At 21.9% G+C, this 22,755-nt stretch overlaps 1 protein-coding gene across 1 annotated transcript in view; it reads left to right on the plus strand.

Annotated features, from left to right (window-relative positions):
• The first annotated feature begins 1,036 nt into the window (after nt 1-1,036).
• LOC117174056 overlaps nt 1,037-22,755 on the plus strand; it is a 46,761-nt gene continuing 25,042 nt past the window's right edge. The window contains exons 1-2 of the mRNA XM_033362714.1: nt 1,037-1,272; nt 21,231-21,454. Coding sequence (XP_033218605.1) covers nt 1,049-1,272; nt 21,231-21,454 — 448 coding nt within the window. The 5' untranslated portion in view covers nt 1,037-1,048. The remainder of the gene's footprint in view (nt 1,273-21,230; nt 21,455-22,755) is intronic.

Below are 22,755 nucleotides of genomic sequence, written 5' to 3' on the forward strand. Positions count from 1 at the left end.
GTTTTTATTTCAACATTTTTTTGTTGCAAATTCCATTCTTTCATTGAAAATTGATTTATTTTGTAATTTTATTATCTGAAAATTTAACTATTCCATTTTTGGTTTAAAATAATTCTTTTTGGTTGAAAATTCATTTTTAGTCGAAAATATAACAATTTTGGTGAAAATAATTTTTTTTGTTTGAAAATTTATTTTTGAATCTGAAAATGTTACTATTAAATTTTTGGTTGAAAATGAATGTTTTAACTGAATTTTTAACTATTTCATTTTTCTTTTTAATACCTTGTTGTGTTGAAAATTTATTTCCTCCGTTTAAAATTCATCTATTCTACAATTTTTTTTACCTGAATATATAGCTATTCCATATTTGGTTGAAAATTAATTCTCTTCTTAAAAAATTTAAACAATTTTGTTTTAAATTCGTTTTCTTTTAAATGAAAATTTAACTTATTCAGTTAAAAATTCCTTTATTTTGTTTAAAAATTTTCCTTCTAGTAGAAAATTAATCTGTTTAAAATTTAAGAAACTTAAATTAGATTAAAATATTATTTAATCCAACGATCAAATTTGTAAAAAAAAATAAATGCTCCTATTGCAATTTAAAAAAGAATTTTCTTTAAACAGAAGTTTCAAAACAAAAATCTTTAGTCACAAAAATAAAAAAAAGGAAAGAAAAATGAAAAGACAACCGACCAAATGCCCTTCCTTCTCCTTTTTTATTTCTATATTTTTATGAAATCACAATAAAAGAACATTGATTAATTTTACACAACCTTTCCGTAATTTATCAATGTAACATCAATTTGAGTTTGTTTACAATTAAACTCTAAAAATTATTATTAATTTGCATTAAGAAAAAACTATTTTTCATTTCCGATTCGAATTTTCGCGGTCTCTTGTCTGCAGTATCTGGCGCCACCTAGCGTCTATCAAACTCACCCACATCGATCTCCTTCTTACCGACTATTCCATTCCGTGTCGTACCCCTTCTCTTTTTCTGTTGTTTGTGATTGTGCCTGCAGTACACAGTAGAAAAAGTGTGGCCAGTATGGCGTCGTGGGAAAGTGAAATATCTCGCGACGGAAAAGTCGACGGAAGCGAGGATAATTTCGATAATATTTTGGTGACACAGGATCTACAGGATTATTTCGATGACAGTCTCGATTTGCCGAGTTTTGTCAAAGTTTACGAGCAGTCGGCCATTTTCGACTACGAAAAAAATTCCGACGAAGAGTCCTCCTATATTGGAAGATTGCCCGATGACAGCACGGGGTAAGATTATCAAATTTTTCCATTTTTTTTCTTTTTTAAATTTTTATCGCGTCAATTAATCCTTGTCAGTTATTTGCGTCTCTAAACTCTCCCGGGACTCTTCTTTTTTCATTTTTCCCTTTCAATTTTGAAATCGGACAGCCTTTCCTTATAAGGGCATTACGATTTTTGAAATTGGACCTTGCTCCCTTTTTTCAGAAAGTTTCGTTTTTTTTTAGATTTCCTTTTTTTTGTGGGTAGGCTGAGATTATTGAAGAATTTATTCGGTATTATGAAAACATTTTCAGATGTTTTGTATTTTAAACATTTGTTTGAACAAATATTTAAGAGTTTTATTATATTTATAGAAAGAGATAAGGTGTGTTTGAAGTTAGATAATAATAACACAATTTAACAGATTTGATGTACAGTAGAATGTTTAAATAATTTAACGAACAAGTTCTGTTTAGTATTGATAATCAGGAGATAAATATTTTTCTTGTGTCGAAAATAAAACTATATTTGGCATTTTAAACATTTTAAATTCCCTCGTAAAACATAACCTCAAAATTTAATGAGTTTTATAATTATGACATATGTAATTATTTATTTAAAATGAGTTATTTGGAATTTTATCTTATTTCTTTCCCCTCAGGAAATTATATTTTTATTGTTGAGGGATAAAACAATTTTTTTAATAAAAAATAATGCAAGTTCAAAGTTTTCCAATTAATAATTCTGTAATTTTGATGAATTTATAAAATAGAAAAAAATCAAATATTGTCATATATAACCATATTTGAAAGAAAATTTTATTTTAAGTAAAAAGTCGGACAGCTAGTTGTTTATTTAAAATAAGTAATTTTGTGTTTTTTCTTTATTTTATTTATTAAAATGCTAAAAAGAAGGAAAAATAGTGAAAAAATGTTAACAAAATAGTTCAATATCTATCCAACGAAATTAATTTTTTTAGAAAAATAATAATAATGTTCTACCACAAAAGAAAAATCTTCAATTAAAAAAGATAAATTTTTATAGAAAAAAATTGAATAGTTAAATTCGGAGATAAAGAACATAAAAATTTAATTTTGGGCAAAAAAAAGTTGGCAATATTTTTCTACAAAAAATGGAATAAATAAATTTTAATTTAAAAAATTTAATTTTCGTCCAAAAAAATAAATAATTTGTAACAAAATACACTACTTTTCAAATAATAGTTGAAGTTTTGCCTAAAAAAATTTTTTTTTGAATTCATGAAATTAATTTTGAACAAGATTGTCAAATTTTTAGCTCAAAAAAATGTCAACCAAGAATGGAATAGTTTAATTTAAAAATAAAAAATAAATTTTTATAACAAAATTGTTTAATTTTCCACGTAACAAATTCATTTTTAACAAAAAAAAAATATATATATATATATTCTACCAAAAAATAATAATTTTATACCAAAAATAAAATAGTTCAATTAGAAAAAAATCAACCCAAAATGGAATAGTTTAATTTTCAGTAAAAGAAATTAATTTTCAGGCGAAATAAAAAAATATTTTATAAGAAAATAGAGTTTCAATTTTCATTGAAAAAATGCATTTTTAATTAAATAAGATCACCGAGGAAAAATAAAATAGTTAAAAATTCATTTTAAGAAATTACTTTTTAAACCAAGAAAACTAATAGATCAATTTTCAGTTAAAAAAAATTAATTTTCGTCCCAAAAAGATCTTTTTTAACAAAATAAACTAGTTTTCAACTAAAAGTTTAAATTTTGACTAAAAAAAGGAAATGTTGAATACAAAAAATAAATTTTTACAAGATTGTTAAATTTTTAACTAAACAAAAATTCATCCAAAAATGGAATAGTTAAATTTTAAAGCGAACATTTTTTTAAACAAATTTGTTTAATTTTCAACATAAAAAATTAATTTTTAACATTAAAAATTAATTTTGAACAAAAAACGAAAAAAATTGAACGCAAAAAAATTGAATAGTTCAATTTTCAGCATAAAAAATTAATTAAAAACTGAATAAGCATTTTTAAACAAAAAGAATAATATTCTACCAAAAAAGAAAAATTTTATACCAAAAATGAAATAGTTAAATCTTGAAAAAAAATCAATCCAAAATGGAATATTTTAATTTTCAACTAAATAAATAAATTAAAAAAAACATGTTGCAACAAAATAGTTTTTTAATTTTTATTGAAAAAATGCATTTTTCATTGAAAAATATCACTGAAAAAAATAAAATAGTTAAAAATTTATTTTAAAAAATTACTTTTTTAACCAAGAAAACGAATTTTTCACAAAATGTTTAAATTTTCAGTAAAATAATTCCGCTAAAAATTAAAGAAAATCTCAACTTTCCAGTTTTGTTAGAAAAATATTTCTACCAAAAATGGAATAGTTATTAAAAATTAAAAATAATAGTAGAAGTTTTAACTAAAAAAATTTTTTTTGAATTCAAGAAATTAATTTTTAACAAGAAAGTCAAATTTTTAACTAAAAAAAATGTCAACCAAGAATTGAATAGTTAACTTTTGAATAAAAAAATTTTTTTTTTAACAAAAATAGAGAAAAAAGTTACACGAAAAATTGAATAGTTCAATTTTCAGTTTAAAAAATTATTTTAAAAAAATTATTTTCTTTATAATATTTATATTTCGACTAAAAATCAATTTTCAACAACAAAAAATCATATTCTACCGAAAAATAATAATTTTAAACTAAAAATATAATAGTTAAATTTTCTAAAAAATAAAATAAAATAAAAAAAAAAACACAAAATGGAATAGTTTAATTTTTTGTTAAAGAAATTAATTTTCAGGCAAAATAAAAAAAAGCATTTCACAGCAAAATAGGATTTTAATTTTCATTGAAAAAATGCGTTTTTAATTAAAAAATATTACTGAAAAAAATAGACTAGTTAAAAATTCATTTAAAAAGATTAATTTTTAAACCAAGAAAACGAATTTTCTACAAAATGGTTAAATTAAAAAAAAAAGAAAATTTCAACTTTCCGTTTTTGTCAGAAAAATATTTCTACCAAAAATTGAATATATAAATTTTCAGTTAAAAAAAAACATAGTTTTCGTCTGAAAATATCGTTTTTAACAAAATAAACTAGTTTTTAAATAAATAGTTTAAGTTTTGACGAAAAAAAGTTAATTTTGAAATCAAAAAATAAATGTTTAACAAGGTTGTTGAATTTTTTGCTAAAAAAAATTCCATCCAAAAATGGAATAGTTGAATTTTAGGGCAAACAATTTTGTTTATTTTTCAACATAAGACTTTAATTTTTAACATTAAAACTAATTTCTAACAAAAAAAAGAAAAAAAAATTGCACAGGAAAAAATGGAGTAATTCAATTTTCAGTTTGAAAAATTAATTTAAAAAAAATTATTTTCATCAAAATATTTATATTTTCTACTGGGAAAATGAATTTTCAACCAAAAAGAATAATTTTACACCAAAAATGGAATAGTTTAATGTTCAGTTAAGGAAATTAATTGAAAAAAAAAACATTTTGGAACAAAATAGTATTTCAATTTTCATTAAAAAAATGCATTTTTCATTAAAGAAGATCACAGAAAAAAATAAAATGGTTAAATTTTCATTAAAATATTTCAATTAAATAAAAAGAAAATTTGAACTTTACATTTTTATCCAAATTCATCCAAATATGGATTAGTCCAATTTTAAGGCGAAAAAATAAATTTTTAACAAAATTGTTTAATTTTCAACATAAGAAATTGATTTTTAATAAAGAAAAAAAATCTACTTAAAAATGGTATAAATAAATTTTCACTTAGAAAAATTATTTTCGACGAAAAAAAAAAGAATTTTTAACAAAATGCACTACTTTTCAACCAAATAGTTAAAGTTTTGACTAAAAAAAGTAAATTTTTAACTTAGAAACCGAATTTTCAACAAAATTGTAAAATTTTTAATTAAAAAAAAAAAAAAATTTAGCCAAAATTGAAATAGTTACATTTTCATTAAAAAAAAAAAAAATACATTTTGAACAAAATGTTATAATTTTTAACATTCAAAATTAATTTTTAACAAAAAAAGAAACAAGTTGTACGCGAAAAACTGGAATTTTTAACCAAAAATAATAATATTCTACCAAAAGAGAATAATTTTATATCAAAAATGCACTTTTAGTTAAAAAAGGTCATTGAAAAAAATAGAATAGTTAAAAATTAATTTTTTAACCAAGAAAACGAATTTTTCACAAAATGATTAAATTGAGAGTAAAATAGTTCAACTAGTAAAAAAGAAAATTTCAACTTTCCATTTTTGTTAGAAAAATATTTTTACCAAAAATGGAACAGATAAATTTTCAATTAAAAAATTTAATTTTCGTCAAAAAATATATTAACAAGATTAAAAAATTTTTAACTTAAAAAAAATGCAACCAAAAATGGCATAGTTAAATTTTAAGATTGAAATATAAATTTTTAACAAAATTGTTTAATTTTTAACTAAAAAATAAATAAAATTTTCACTAAAAATGTAATAATTAAATTTTCAGTTCGAAAAATGAAATTTTGATATAAAAAAATACATTTTTAAACAAAATTGTTTCATTTTTTAACCAAGAAAATGAGCTTTTCAGAAAGTGGTTAAATTTTCAGTAAAATATTTCAATTAGAAAAAAAAATTTCAACTAATAATATTAATTTACAACCAAAAAGAAACGAGTTTTAAACAAAAAATTATGTATTTACTTTTTAATTTAAAAATAAAACTTTCAGAAAATATGAACAGTTAAAAATAATAAAAATTCAGGTAAAAATTTAATTTTCAAAAACAAAAAGGAAGAATTTTCAACAAAGTCTCAATTTTACAACAATGTTTAAACAAGAATAATATTAATGTTCTGCCAAAAAAGACGAACTTTTAACCTTATAGTAGAATTTTTATTAAAAAAAAAAAAATTTTCACGAAAATGAAATAATTTTCAGTTTGAAAATTTTGAAATTTAACCAAAAATGGTATAGTTATTAATTTTTACTACTGTAAAATTCTTTTTCAACCAATAAAAAACGAATTTTCAACAAAACCAAAATCTGACAATTTCACTATTCAATTTTTGGTTCAAAATTAATTTTTTTTATTTAAAAATTCAAACTTTTTTTTTTCGAATTGGTTGTTTAAATAAAAAAATTTCATTTTTTTAACTGAAAATGTAACCCTTCCATTTTTAGTGGATAATCCTTTCTTTTTTTGTTAAAAATTAATTTCTCATGTTGAAAATTGAACAATTTTGTTCAAAATTAATTGTTTTAAAATGGTATAGGTATTAATTTTGTTCTAGTGAAAAATTCATTTTCAAACAATAAAAACGAATTTTCAACAAAATGGGTAAATTTTTGGTTATTTGCTATTTTCAATTTTCAATTTTGTGTTTTTTTTTATTTTAGATAATTTTTTATTGAAATTTCTTGAAATTAGTTAATTAGAAACTTTTGTTTATTAAATCTCTAAAAATAGCGAAAAATAATAAGCATTTGTTAACAAAATTTTGAAAAAAGATCCAAGTGTTATAAAAAAAAATTATTATGAAATTATTTATTTAAAATGAGTTATTTAGAATTTTGTAATTTTTCTCTTTTAATTTTCTCAATTATATATATTTTTTTCAATTTGTACTATTGACGGTTTTAAATTAACGATTTTTCAATTTCAGAAATTAAAAATTAGGCAAGTTTTCAGTTTTTAAAATTAATTCTGTAATTTTGATGGCTTTCATTCTGAAATTTCTAAAAATTTGCTATTATTTTTAATGGTTTATAAAATCGAGAAATATGCCCAAAATTTAGTTATGTTACAGAATTTGAAAGAGTGTTTTAGTGTGCTGGAAAAAAGTTGAACATTTCATTATTTATTTGAAATTTTATGGTGAAAATTTCTTTATGCAAATTTGATGATAATCTTTAAAATTGTTTATAAAATTGCTAAAAATAGTGAAAAATAACCAAATTTGGTTATATCCTAACAAAATTTGAAAAAAATTCAATTTAATAAAAAAAATCTGAACATATAGTTGTTTATTTAAAACGAATTATTTGTAATTTTTTAAATCCTTTTTCACTTTAGATATTATTTGTTATTTTTAATTAAAAATTAAAAATATTGCAAGTTTTGAGTGGTTCAATTAATAATTCTTTAATTTTGATGATTTGCATTTGAAATTTCTGCAAATTTATTGATAATTTTTCAAATTGTTTATACAACATAATTGTTTATTTAAAACGAATTCTTTGGAATTTTTTATTTACTTTTACTTTACATAACAAATGTAATTTTGATTCAATATTTATATATATATTTTTAATATTGATATATTATTTTTTATACAAATATATATTAATATTTAGATATTAATTGTTACTTTGAATTTTTAAATAAAATATTTATTTAATAATAAAATTAATAAAATATATATATTTTTTTGATGAACAGCATTTTAAATTTATTCAAATTGGTTAATAATCTTTAAAATTTCTTATAAAATGAATTGAAATATCGCCAATATTGGTTATATAACAAAATTTAAAAGAAATAATGTGTGCAATTAAAAACAAAACATTTCAATATATGTTTGTTTATTTAAAACGAATTATTTGCAATTTAAAAAAAATTTTCTTATTCAGATGAAATCATAATTTCGATTCAATCTTTATTTTTGATAGGGTGAAAATTGAATTTTTAATTTAAACAATTTAAAAATTTGCAACTTTTAAGCTTTACAATTAAAAACTCTGTAATTTTTATGATTCACATTTAAAATTTATAAAAATTTGTTTATATTCCATCAAATATATAAAAAATATATTATATAAAAAAATAAATAAAAAATAATTCTAATTTTTTTCAATTTCTATTATTGACGGATTAAAAATAAACGATTAAATTTTTTGTTTAATTTAAAATAATTCAATTTTTAAGTTTTAATTTGAAAGAGAATCTAAGTTTTTAAAAAAAAAGTTGAATATGTAATTGTTTATTAATAATGAATTATTTGAAATTTTTTTTATCTTTCATTTCACAAAAAATGTAATTTTGATTCAATCTTCATTATTGACGGATTTAAAATGGAGTTTTCATTTTTGTTTAAATGTGTTTTTTTAAAAGTTTAATAAAATAGAAAAAAAGCAAAAAAAAATTTATGTAACCAAATTTGAAAGAGATTTTAAAAATGTACTTAAACAAAAGTTGTACCTATAATTATTTATTTAAAATGGTTAATTTCTTCCTTCCCAACTCGATAAAAATTATAAGAACAAAATAATTCCTCTTCCATTTCAGAGAGAATGAAATTTTCTAACTTTCAACTAAATAAAAATGTGAAAAATAAAAATGTTTTTCAATTGAGAAAAAAATTAGAAAGAATTTTTCGAGTTTTAAATGAAAATTGTTTACCTTCCAATTCAAAAAATGTTAAAATAACAAATTTCCGAAGAGTTTTTTATCTTGAAAATTTACAACTGTTTATTATGCTAGTCTGAAGAAGTATTTTCGACTGTCCTTATTTATAATAATTATCACTTAAAAATGTTTGTAATTAAGAAATATATTAATTGCTTTAATTTATTTTTGAAAAAATTTAATATATTTAAAACTTTTAAGTGATAAGAAAGAAAATGGTATTTTTATTTTTTATGTCGATGAGTAATTTTGTGAATTTTATTTTATGGAAGATTTTTATCGAGTTGGAAGGACGGAAATTTGGTTAAATTTTTGTTCTTTAAATTGAAAAGGAGATATTTTTTTAATTTTTAAGATTTTTATAGAGTTTGAAGGAACGAAATTTTTTTATTGAGTTGGAAAGGACGAAATAAAATTTTTTCTGAATTTGAAATTTTCTTAAATGTAAAAAAAAATTTCGGAGACAATCTAAGTGTACTTTAGAAAAACTGAATATATAATTTTTGATTTAAAATTAGTTACATGGACTTTTGTGTTTATTTTAAATTATTTAAGTAGAAACCAAATAATTGAAAATTTTGTGAACAGGACCTTATACCAATTTTAAACTTTTCTATTTTATAATTATTTATCTATAAATGATTTTCATTTAAAATTGTACGATTTTGAACAATTTTCGAAAATTAAAAAAAGTCAAACGTTTACTTTCTGAAGCCAAATGTGTATAATTTTTTTATTATTCAAATGGAAATCAAACAATTTTAATATTTTTTTTATAAATTAGATTCCGATTTTAATCTTTTTAATTTACAATTATTTAGTTAGAAAGGATTCTAATTTAAAATTGAACAATTTAGATTTGAAACAACAAAATATTGTCTGTTTAAATTCTAGGTATAAATTGATAATATTTTTAATATTTATATATATGAAATTGTTTATTTAAAATAAGTTATTGGAAAAGAGACGTTTTTAAAAAGATTATCCATTTTTTTCTAATTTGGAAGCGGGAAATTTTTTATTTTGAACATCTTTTTATGAATTGGAAGGAATGAAATTTTGTTTTTCAATTTTTTTCTGAATTGGAAAATAGACGCTTTTAAAAAGATTATCCATTTTTTTCTAAATTGGAAGCGGGAAATTTTTTACTTTTAACATTTTTTTTATGAATTGGAAGGGATGAAATTTTGTTTTTCAATTTTTTTTTCAAATTGTAAAAGGGACGTTTTTAAAAAGATTCATTGTTTCTAAATTGGAAGCGGAAAATTGTTTATTTTGAACATTTTTATTGAATTGGAAGGGATGGAATTTTGTTTCTGATTTTCAGTTGGACAGGATTTTAATTTAAAATTGGACAATTTAAATTCGAAACAACAAAATATTGTCTGTTTAAATTTTTGGTATAAATTTATAATATTTTTAATATTTATGAATATGAAATTGTTTATTTAAAAGAAGTTACTCTGCTGTTTGAATTTTTTCCCTCGTTTTAGATAACAATTGTGATTATGATTTGTTTAAAAGTATAATTAAATTCTCTTCTAAATTTCACGAAAAATAAAATTCCGAAATATTAAATGTCCGAATAGTCAAATTCCCGATAGTTTATAATATTACCGAATTTGAAAACAATTTCATTTAGAAACATATTTTTTTCAAATTATTCTTATTTAAAAATTAAAACAATAATTTTTTGAAACTGTAAACATAAATAATATTTTTTGTTTTAAAAATATTTGATTAATTTATTTTTAATAACTAAATAATATTGATAACAAAAATTTTATTGTCCAAATTCGGGAATTTTCGAGTTCGGATATTTTATAATTCGGCAATTTTATCTACGGAATTTTATTGGGATGAATGAAAAATCCCGAAAAATAAAATTTCCAAATAATAGAAACATATTTTTTTACAATTATTGTTATATAAAATTCAAACAATTATTTTAGAAACTTTAAACATTCAAAATCATTTTCCTTATCTAAATTTTTTGAATAATTTATTTTTAATAAATAAATAATGTTTACAAAAAAAATGTAATTGTGTGAATTCGAGAATTTTCTGTCGGGAATTTTATTATTCAGGAATTTGTCGGGAATAATTCGGGAATTTTATCATCAAAGAATTTTATTATTAAGGAATCTTATAATTCCGAATTTTTTTATTTGGAAATTTTACAGTTTCGGGAATTTTATTTTTCAGGATTTTTCAGTCTTGCTGTTTTTTCAATTTTATATCAAATTATTTAAGAATTGTCTATATGGTATTTCAATTTTTCTGAATTGGAAAATGGTAATTTTCTTAAACATTTTTATTAAATTGTGCAGGAGGAAGTTTTTGTTTTATTTTTTTTTTCTAAATTAGAAGCAGAATATTTTATTTTTAAGGTTTTTAGGATTTTTATAATTTTATGATGGTAATTTAAAAAATATTTTTATCAAATTGTAAAAGGGCAATTTTTTAACATTTTTAGGGAGTTGGATGGGAGAAAATTTTGTTTTTCAATTTTTTCTGTATTGGAAAAGGGACATTTTTAAAAAGAATATCCATTTTTTTCTAAATTGGAAGCGGCACATTTTCTATTTTAAATATTTTTTTATTAATTGGAAGGGAGGAAATTTTGGTTTAAATTATTTTTTAATTAGAAGAAGGCAATTCTTAAACATTTTTATCGAGTAATATGGTAGAAATTTTGTTTTTCAATTTTTTCCAACTTGGAAAAAGGACGTTTTTAAAAAGATTATCCATTTTTTTTAAGTTGGAAGCGGGAAATTTTTTACTTTTAACATTTTTTTTATGAATTGGAAGGGATGAAATTTTATTTTTCAATTTTTTGTGAATTGGAAAATGGACGTTTTTAAAAATATTATCCATTTTTTTCTAACCTGGAAATTTTTTCTTTGGAACTTTTTTTTATAAATTGGAAGGCATGGAATTTTGGTGTTCAATTTTTTCTGGATTCGTAGCGACATTTATTGTTTTCAAGATTTTTATCTAGTTGAAAGGGAGTAGCTTTTAATTTAATTTTTTTTTTTAATCAGAGGAGGGCAATTCTGAAACATTTTAATTGAGTAGTATAGAAGAAATTTTGTTATTCCATTTTTTCCAATTTGGAAAAGAGACGTTTTAAAAAAGATTTTTTTTTTTTAAATTGGAAGCGGGAAATTTTTTTATGAATTGGAAGGGATGAAATTCTGTTTTCCAATTTTTTCTGGATGCGAAGCGACATTTTTTCCTTCAAGATTTTCGTCTAGTTGGAAGGGAGGAAATTTTGGTTTTAATTATTTTTTAATTGGAAGAAGGCAATTCCTAAACATTTTTATTGAGCAGTATGGTAGAAATTATGTTTTTCAATTTTTTCCAAACTGGAAAAAGAACATTTTTAAAAAGATTATCCATTTTTTTTTTAAATTGAAAGCGGGAAATTTTTTATTTGTAACATTTTCTCATGAATTGGAAGGGATGAAACGTTCTTTTTCAATTTTTTCCAAATTGGAAAAGAAACGTTTTTAAAAAGGTTATCAATTTATTTTTAAATTGGAAGCGGCACATTTTTATTTTGGAAATATTTATTGAATTGGAAGGGATGAAATTTTGGTTTTAATTTTTTTTATATTAGAAGAGGGGATTTCTTGAACATTTTAATTGAGTAGTATAGAAGAAATTTTGTTCTTCAATTCTTTCCAAATCGGGAAAACGATGTTTTCAAAAAGATTATCCATTTTTTTTCTAAATTGGAAGCGGGAAATTTTTTTATGACTTGGAAGGGATGAAATTCTGTTTTCCAATTTTTTCTGGATGCGAAGCGACATTTTTTCCTTTAAGATTTTCATCTAGTTGGAAGGGAGGAAATTTTAATTTTAATTATTTTTTAATTGGAAGAAGGCAATTCCTAAACATTTTTATTGAGCAGTATGGTAGAAATTATGTTTTTCAATTTTTTCCAAACTGGAAAAAGAACATTTTTTTTAAAGATTATCAATTTTTTTTCTAAATTGGAAGCGGGAAATTTTTTATTTTTAAAATTTTTATTGAATTGGAAGGGATGAAATTTCGGTTTCCAATTTTTTTGGGTTCGAAGAGACATTTTTTTCTTCAAGATTTTCATCTAGTTGGAAAGGAGCAAACTTTGGTTTTAATTATTTTTTAATTAGAAGAGGTCAATTCTTAAACATTTTTATTGAGCAGTATGGTAGAAATTATGTTTTTCAATTTTTTCCAAACTGGAAAAAGAACATTTTTAAAAAGATTATCCATTTTTTTTTAAATTGAAAGCGGGAAATTTTTTATTTGTAACATTTTCTCATGAATTGGAAGGGATGAAATGTTGTTCTTCAATTTTTTGCAAATTGGAAAAGAAACGTTATTAAAAAGGTTATCAATTTTTTTCTAAATTGGAAGCGGCACATTTTTATTTTGGAAATTTTTTATTGAATTGGAAGGGATGAAATTTTGGTTATAATTTTTTTTATATTAAAAGAGGGGATTTCTTAAACATTTTAACTGAGTAGTATAGAAGAAATTTTGTTCTTCAATTCTTTCCAAATCGGGAAAACGATGTTTTTAAAAAGATTATCCATTTTTTTCTAAATTGGAAGCGGAAAATTTATTTTAACATTTTTTTTTATGATTTGGAAGGGATGAAATTTTATTTTTCAATTTGTTCAAAATTGGAAAAGAACGTTTTTAAAAAGATTATCCATTTTTTTTCTAAATTGGAAGCGGGAAATTGTTTATGAATTCGAAGGGTTGAAATTTTTTTTTTCATTTTTTTTCCAAATTGGAAAAGGAACGTTCTTAAAAATATATCAATTTTTGTTTCTAAATTGGAAGCGGGAACTTTTTATTTTGAAAATTTTTATTGAATTGGAAGGCATGAAATTTAGGTTTCCAATTTTTTCTGGATTCAAAATTTTGTTTTTCAATTTTTTCCAAATTGGAAAAGGGACGTTTTTAAAAAAATTATCTATTTTTTTTTCTAAATTGGAAACGGGACATTTTTTATTTTAAACAGTTTTTTAATTAATTTTGATTTTAATGTTTTTTTTTTAATTAGAAGAGGGGAATCATTAAACATTTTTATTGAGCTGTATTGGCCGAAAATTGGTTTTTCAATTTTTTTTTTCAAATTGGAATAGAGATATTTTGTAATTTTTCTATTTTTATTGTGTTGGAAGAGATGAAATTTAGTTATTTTTTCTGTTTTTTAGAAGCCTTTTTTTAAATTAATGAATTAAAATTAAACTAGATTTATAAATGTGAAATTGTTGATACGATTAGAATGAAATCTGTGCCGGTTTTCAAGTTTCCACGGCAAAGAGTTCTATTTATAATCTGGCATGTAATTTAAATGAGCCCAAAAATATGTTGCTTTATTGCATAAGTTTCTCCCTGGATTGGAATTGGTGTCATAATTTGTAATGGGTAAAACAGGTGACACTGAAAACTTATTTCTCATTACAAATTTAGTTTCTCCCGCGTCCATAAATAACAATATATCTCATGCGGCTGTATTACTCACGACTTAGAGTAATATTTATTTTTAGTCTTTAAATTGCCCGCCTACTCTCCACAACAATCGAAGCATTTTTCGGTAACCTTAACCTTTCCTCACACAATTTATCACCCGTTCATTTTCAATTATTCCAAATAAATTTCAATCTTAAATCTTCAAAAATTTATCATTTTCGATTCTGCATGTGAAAAATGTTTTTTTTTTTTTTCAATTTTAAATCTTCAAAATTGACCTTTTCCAAAAAAAAGTTTTCAAAGTTGCATTATTTTCTTGGAAAAAAGGTTGAAAATTTCATAGTTTTTAGCTATAAACATTACGAGTTAATAAAGATTTTATTATAATTTTAAAAATTGAAGAACTTTCAATTCCAAATCATTAAAATTGATGAATTTTTAATTGTAAATTTTCAATTTTTAAGCTTCGAAATTAAACTGCTTGAAAAAATATATATTCAAAATTGCTTATTTTTAATCTTCAATTATAACTGTCCAAAATTAAATAATTTTTAAACTTTATATCTTCAAAATTGAACTTTTTCACAAAAGCATTAAATAATATAAACATTCCGAATTAATTAATATTTAATTATATTCTTAAAAATTAAAGAATTTGCAATTGTAAATTTTCAGTTGAAAAGTTTTTAATTTCAAGTCTTCACAATTAAATTATTCCATAAAAATGATTTTGAAGTTGAATCTTTCTCTCCGAAGAAAAGTTTTAAATTACATCGATTTAAACTCTACATATTCCAAATTAATTCATCTTTATTTATAATCTTAAACATTGACAAATTTTTAATTTTTAATCGTTAAAATTAAAATATTTTCGATTTTAATTCTTCAGAATTAAATAATTTTCAATTTCAAATCTTCAAAATTAAAATATTTAAAAAAATGTACACGAAGTTGTATAATTTTTTCAAAAAAATATAAAAAATTATTTTGTACATTTTTTCATGAATTGGAAAGGATGAAATTTTGTTTTTCAATTTGTTTTTGAATTGGAAAAAGGAAAAATAGAAGAAAATTATTGACGTTTTTTTAATGATTTTTTAGACACTTTTTTTAATGGAAGAGGAAAATTTTTAAAATTTAAGATTTTTATCGAGTTGGATGGAAGGAAATTTGGTCTTTCGAATTATTTTTTTAATTGGAAGGGAGATTGTTTAAAAACGATTTTTTTAAGTTGTAAGAGATGAAATTTTTGTCTTTTATTTTATTTGTTTTTTTTTGTTAAATTGTAAGAGGTTATTTAAACAAAATTATTGATTAGGAAGCGGCCATTTTTTTCTTATGAAAACTTTTATGCAATTTTGAGTGAAGAATATTTTATTTTCATTTTTTTTTTTTATTGGAAGAGAAACATTTTTTTTGTTTTTAAAATTTTTCATCGAGTTAAAACGCAGAAAATTTGCTCTTTCATTTTTTTAATTGGAAAAGAATAATTTAAAAAAAAAATTGTATAAAATGTTGAGGGACGAAATTTTTGTATTTCATTTTTGTTTGTTAAATTGGAAGAGGGAATCAAAAAAAATCTTCAAGTGGCAAGGTAGGAAATTTTTATTTTCATTTTTTTTTTAAATCGGAAGAGAAATATTTTTGAAACAGATTTTTCTAAAGTTGTAACAAACGAATTTTTTTTCAATTGGAAGAGGGAATTTATTTAAAAATTATTGAGTAGGTAAAGCTGCAGGGACAACATTTTTCGTATTTTTTTGTAATTGGGAGAAGGAGTATTTTTCGTATTTTTTTTAATTGAGGGAGAGAGAATTTTGTTGTCAATTTTTTATTGGAAGAGTGGTATTCTTTTAAACAATTTTTTATTCAGTTGTAAGGGACGAAATTTTGTAAATTTTTTTCTGAATTTGAAAAGGGATTTTTTTTCTTACAACAATCTTTATCGAGTGTGAAGGACAAAAATTTGATTTTCCACTTTTTCATTAAATTGCGAGAGAGGCTTTTTTTATTTTGCTGATTTTTGTCAATTTGGTAGAGAGGAAATTCTATTTTTCAGAATTTGAAGAAGCACTTTTTTTTTGTTTTTTACATTTTTATTTAGTTTGAAGGAATTCAATTTAAGTGATTTTTTTTATTGCAAGAGGCCGTTTTCGTTAGAAACATGCTTATAGATTTTAAGGAAAGAAGATTTTATTTTCATCTTTTTATTGCATTTTTTGTATTTAAAATCTTTAGGTCGGTTGGGTGAGAGGAATTTTTTCTTTTGATTTTTTTTTATTGGAAGAAATATTTTTTAAATGATTTTTATAAAGTTTTAAGGGACGAAAGTTTCGTCGTTCATTATTATTTTTTGTTAAATTAGAAGAGGAAATTAAAAAAAATGTATTGAGTAGGAAGGGGGGAAATTTGATTTTCTATATTAATTTTTTTTTAATTTTGATTTAACATTTTTATTCAGTCGGAAGAGTTCATTTTTTTTATTATTATGGGAAGAGGCCAATTATTTATTTTCCGTTTTTTTCTTAATTGGAATAGGGACATTTTTTGTTTTTAAGATTTTTATGTTTAAAGATGTTTATAAAGTTGTGAGACAGGACATTTTTGTCAATTTTTTTGGTTGAGTTGCAAGAGGAAATAAAAAAAATATCGAGCATAATGGGAGGAAATTTTGATTTTCAATTTTTGTTTTTAATTAGAAGAGAGATATTTTTGTAAAAATATTTTTATAAAATTGTAAGCGACATTTTTTTCTGGATTGGAGAAGAGTATTAAAAAAAAATTTATCGACTTGGAAGGGTCGAAATTTTATTTGTCAATTTTTCTTGTAATTAAAAGAGACATTTTTTTATTTTCCCAATAAAAAAAGATTTTGTTCGAGTTGGATGGAAGGAACATTTGTTCTTTAATTTTTTTATTTGATGAAAGAGATATATTTTTTGGAAAAGATTTTTGTGAAGTTGTAAGGGACAAAATTTATGTCTTTTTTTTTAAATTGGAATAACAGAAGAAATTATGGTTTAAAAAATTTTTAATTAAAAAAAAACAAAGATATTGCGTAGGAACGGAGGAAGTTTATATTTTCAATTTTTTTTTTCAAATTGGAAGAGCGAATTAAAAGAAAAATTATTAAGTAGTAAGGGAGGAAACTTTGATTTAAATTTTAAATTTGAAGAGATATATTTTTTTTAAAGATTTTTTATGAAGTTCTAAGGGACGAAATTTGGGTCTTATTTTTTTTTTAATTGAAAGAGAAGTATTTCTTTTAAGATTTATTATAACATTTGAAGGGACGAAATTATTTTAAATTGGAAGAGAGGTATATAAAAAAAAATTTTTTATACAATTTTAAGGGACGAAATTTTTGTCTTTTAATTATTTATTTTTTTGTTGAATTTCAAGAGGAAATTTAAAAAAACTATTGAGTGAGGACATTTTTATTTTCAATTTTTTATTTTTTTATCATTCTTCATGATTTTTTTTATGAATTGGAAAAGGGTATTTCAAAAGATTTATCGACTTGGAAGGACCGAAATTTGATTTTTCATTTTTTTTTCTAATTGCAAAAGAGAATTGTTTGCTTTTACGAAATTTACGAAATTTTGTTCTTATTTTGTTTATTTTTTTTTAATTGCAAGAGGAAATTGAAAAAAAATATTGGGTAGGAAGAGAGGAAATTTTGACCTTCATTTTGTTTTTAAATTAGAATAGGTATTTTTAATAAAATTTTAAAGGATGAAAATTTTGAGATTTATTTATTTTTTGAATTTCAAGAGGAAATTAAAAAAAAAATTATTGAATGTGGAGGAAATTTTGATTTTCAACTTTTATTTTAATTCGAAGAGAATTTTTTAAAAAAGATTTTCATAAAGTTGTAAGGGTGGAAAATGTTGTCACTTATTTATTTTTTTTAAATTGAAAAGGGATATTTAAAAATAAATAAGTGACAACATTTTTCACCCTTAATACTTTATGAAAATGTTTTTAAAAAAATTCTCTTCAAATTAAAAAAACTAATTGAAAATCAAAATTTTCTCCCCGCTCAATAATTTTTTTAAATTTCCTCTTGAAATTCAAAAAAAGAAATAAATAAATGTCGAAAATTTCATCCCTTAAAATTTTATAAAAACTACCTGTTCTAATTTTAAAAAAAATGAAGATCAAAATTTCCTCCTCTCCCAGTCAATAATTTTTTTTTTAATTTTCACTTGAAATTAAGCAAAAAATAAATAATTAAAAGACAAAAATTTCGTCCCTTAAAATTTTATAAAAAATCTTTTTGAAAAATACCTCTCTTCCAATTAAAAAAAATGAAAATCGAAGTATCCTCCCTTGCTACTTAATAATTTTTTTTTAATTCGTTCTTCCAATGTAACAAATAAACAAAAAATAATAAACGGCCAAAAAAAAATATATATATATCTCTTCTGCTTAAAAAAAAGTGAAAGAACGAAGGTTCCTCTTCCAAGTCGATTAATTTTTTTTTAATACTCTTTTCCAACCCAGAAAAAAATGTCGCTTACAATTTTATGGAAATATTTTCACAAAAATATCACTCTTCTAATTAAAAACAGAAATTGAAAATAAAAATTTCCTCCCTTTATACTAGATTTTTTTTTAATTTCTTCTTGCAACTCAACAAAAAAAATGACAAAATTTTCGTGTTTCACAACTTTACAAACATTTAAAAAAAAATATATCTCCTCCAATTTCAAAATAAAAAATTGAAAGATCAAATGTTCTGTGATCCACATACATAAAAATCTTGAAAACAAAAAAATGTCCCTATTCCAATTAAGAAAAAACGGAAAATAAAATATTCTTCACTTAAATTTCATAACAAATTTAAAAATTAGAAATTAGCCTCTTCCAATAATAATGAAAAAACGAACCCTTCCGACTGAATAGAAATTTTAAGATCAAAATTTAAAAAAAAATTTGATACTGAAAATCAAAATTTCCCCGCTTTCTACTCAATACATTTTTTTAAATTTCCTCTTCTAATTTAACAAAAAATAATAATAAACGACAAAACTTTCGTCCCTTAAAACGTTATAAAAATCATTTTAAAAAATATTTCTTCCAATAAAAAAAACAAACAAAAGAACAAATTCCTCTCACCTAACCACCCTAAAGATTTTAAATACAAAAAAATTCAATAGAAAGATGAAAATAAAATATTCTTCCCTTAAATTCTACAAGCATGTTTCTAAAAAAAGCGGCCTCTTGCAATAAAAAACACTTAAATTAAATTCTTTCAAACTAAATAAAAATGTTAAAAACAAAAAAAAAGTGCTTCTTCAAATTCAGAAAAATTTGTAACATAGAATCTCCTCTCTACCAAGTTTATAAAAATCAGCAAAATAAAAAATGTCTCGCAATTTAATGAAAAATTGAAAAATCTAATTTTGGTCCTTCACACTCGATAAAAATGGTTGAAATTAAAACAATCCCTTTTCGAAATCAGAAAAAAATTAACAAAATTTCATCCCTTAAAACTTAATAAAAATTTGTTTAAAAGAATACCACACTTTCAATAAAAAAATTCTTTTCAAAATTCTCTCTTCCCCAATTAAAAAAAATACTCCCTCTCCCAATTAAAAAAAAAAAAAAAAATACGAAAAATGTCGTCCCTACAGCTTTATAACATTTTTTTTTGAATAGCTCTCTTCCAATATAAAATAATTGATTATCATAATTTTCTTCCTGCCTACTTAATAATTTTTAATTAAATTCCTTTTTCCAATTGAAAAAAATTTCGTTCCTTACAACTTTATAAAAATCTGTTTAAAAAATATTTCTCTTCCGATTTAAAAAAAAAAAAAAAAAAATGGAAATAAAAATTTCCTCCCTTGCCACTTGAAGATTTTTTTTTAATTCCCTCTTCCAATTTAACAAACAAAAATGAAATTAAAAAATTTCGTCCATCACAACTTTATAGAAATTTTTTTTTTGAATTCTTCTTTTCCAATTAAAAAAATGAAAGACCAAATTTTCTGCGATTCAACTAGATGAAAAACTTTAAAAACAAAAAGATGTTTCTCTTCCATTAAAAAAAAAATGAAAATAAAATATTCTTCACTCAAAATTGCATAAAAGTTTTAATAAGAAAAAAATGGCCGCTTCCTAATCAATAATTTTGTTTAAATAATCTCTTACAATTTAACCAAAAAAACAAATAAAATAAAAGACAAAAATTTCATCTCTTACAACTTTAAAAAAAATCCTTTTTAAACAATCTCCTTCCAATTAAAAAAATAATTCGAAAGACCAAATTGCCTTCCATCCAAATCGATAAAAATATTTTTATAAAATGTTTCTCTTCCAATTCAGAAAAACTAAAAACAAAATTTCCTCCCTTCTAACTCCATAAAAATCTTAAATTTTTAAAATTTTCCTCTTCCATTAAAAAAAGTGAAAATATTCTTCCTTTAAAGTTTCTAAAAAGTTTTCTTAAAAAACGGCCGCTTCCAGTAAAGAAAATTGGATTCCTCGATTCCAATTTTAAAAAAATTGAAAGGCAAAATTTTCTGCAATCAAACTAGATAAAAATCTTAAAAACGATATAATATCTAAGTTGATAAATTTTTTTTTAATACCCCTTTTCAATTTAACAAAAAATAAATAAGTGACAAATTTTTCCACCCTTACAACTTTATGAAAATCAATTTTTGTTTTTAATTAGAAGACATATTTTTGTAAAAATATTTTTATAAAATTTTAAGCGACATTTTTTTCTGGATTGGAAAAGAGTATGAAACAAAAATTTATCGTCTTGGAAGGGCCAAAATTTTATTTTTTAATTTTTCCTTTGATTGAAGGAGACATTATTTTATTTTGATAAATTTTGAAGACGTTGATCTGAAGATTTTGATCGAGTTGGATGAGAGGAACATTTCTTCTTTCATTTTTTTTTATTTGGAAGAGATATATTTTCTTTTTAACAAATTTTTATGAAGTTGCAAGCGTTGTCAGAAAGAACTTTGTATTTTTTTATTTATATTTTAAGCCGATTTGAGACCGGTTGTAATTTATTTATTGAAAAGGTAAGGAATAAAGTTGTTTTTTTCGTTCAGGTATATTCATCACACAATCAGTTCGGATGATATTTACTTGCGAATTCATCCCGGACAAAATGATTCGATGCCGGACGATCCTTCTCACGCAGTTATTACAATCGAGAGCACGGATCCGGACACGAATCAAAAACACATCAGCCGTTACAATTGTGAATATGACGGTTGTTCTCGAACTTACAGTACCGTTGGCAATTTGCGAACCCACATGAAAACTCACAAAGGTACAATTTATCCAAATTTCTTTGGATCTTTGCTCTGCTTTGCTTTGCTCGCTTTTGCATTGCTTTTTCTTCTTCTTCATTTTCCTCACCCATTTCCAGGCTCCCGACTTGACCGGGAATTTAATTAACCACTAAAAGGGCATACTGGGTGTATCATACCCAGCGACTTATTTGCGCTTTAACAAAACGTACTAAACTCAAAAAAATGGAACATATGGGCGTCAGATTAACAAATAAGATGAAAGCCTATTTTTTATATGTTATTTTCACATAATTTTTACACGCAGTTGAACATCAATAAAATTGTTAAATCACGCAAAGTATGGTTTTTCATTTTTCATTGAATTGAGGCTTTTATTTTTTAGAAGAAATACCTTTTTTGGAACGAACACTATAAGAGTAATTTTATTTTTTTACCGCCGTATCTTGGAAGTATTCAAGTAAAATTTGAAATAAAAATATGAAAAAGTTGAAAATTTATGAATTTTAGAGTGAAAGAAGTCATTTTTTTCAGAAAGGATTTTTTCGAACTACTTGAAATTTAAAAAAACTGTTACGAAACCTTTTTCTCTTCAAACTAGATAGATTTGTAAAAAAAACTATCCAATACCGTCGGTACAGCAAACGTCTCAATACCTTTGGGTACCAAACACCCGGTATGCTCTTTATATAATTTTATGGAAGTGTGGTGCCCTTTAAAGGTTAAAAACCCGGGAAATTTACTTCTGATTGTAGTAAAATTCAAGTTTTCATTATTTTAGTAATTTTCTTTTTTCTTTATAATTCAGAATAATATGAGAAAAGTTTGAAGATTCATCATCTTAAATGAAAATTCATCTCTTTTTAAAAATGTAAATTACTTAATTAAAAATCAATTTTTTAATGGAAAATTCAGCTATGTGATTCAAAATTCATGTATTTTGTTTAAAATGTATTATGTTTGTCAGAAAATAATGATTTCTTTTTGTAAAAACTTAATTCCATTTTTTTATTAAAAATTGATCTATTTAGTTAAAAAATGTGTCTTTTCTGGTGATAAATTATTCTTCTTTGTCCAAAATAATAATTCTTTTGCAATTCAACAACTTTATTGTGAATTTGATTTTTTAAAATTTTTTTATCGTAAAAACTTCATTTTTTAAATTGCAAATTCCATGTTTAGTTGAAAATTTATGACTTTCAGTTGGAAATTCATATTTTTGGGTAAAAATGTAACTGGTTTTTTGGTAAAAATCTAATTTTCCAAAATTGAAAATTCTATTTTTGGTTAAAAATTCATCTTTTTTGTTAGAAAATAATTT

Source organism: Belonocnema kinseyi, chromosome 1, assembly GCF_010883055.1.
Source record: "Belonocnema kinseyi isolate 2016_QV_RU_SX_M_011 chromosome 1, B_treatae_v1, whole genome shotgun sequence".
Classification (NCBI taxonomy): Eukaryota; Metazoa; Arthropoda; class Insecta; order Hymenoptera; family Cynipidae; genus Belonocnema; species Belonocnema kinseyi.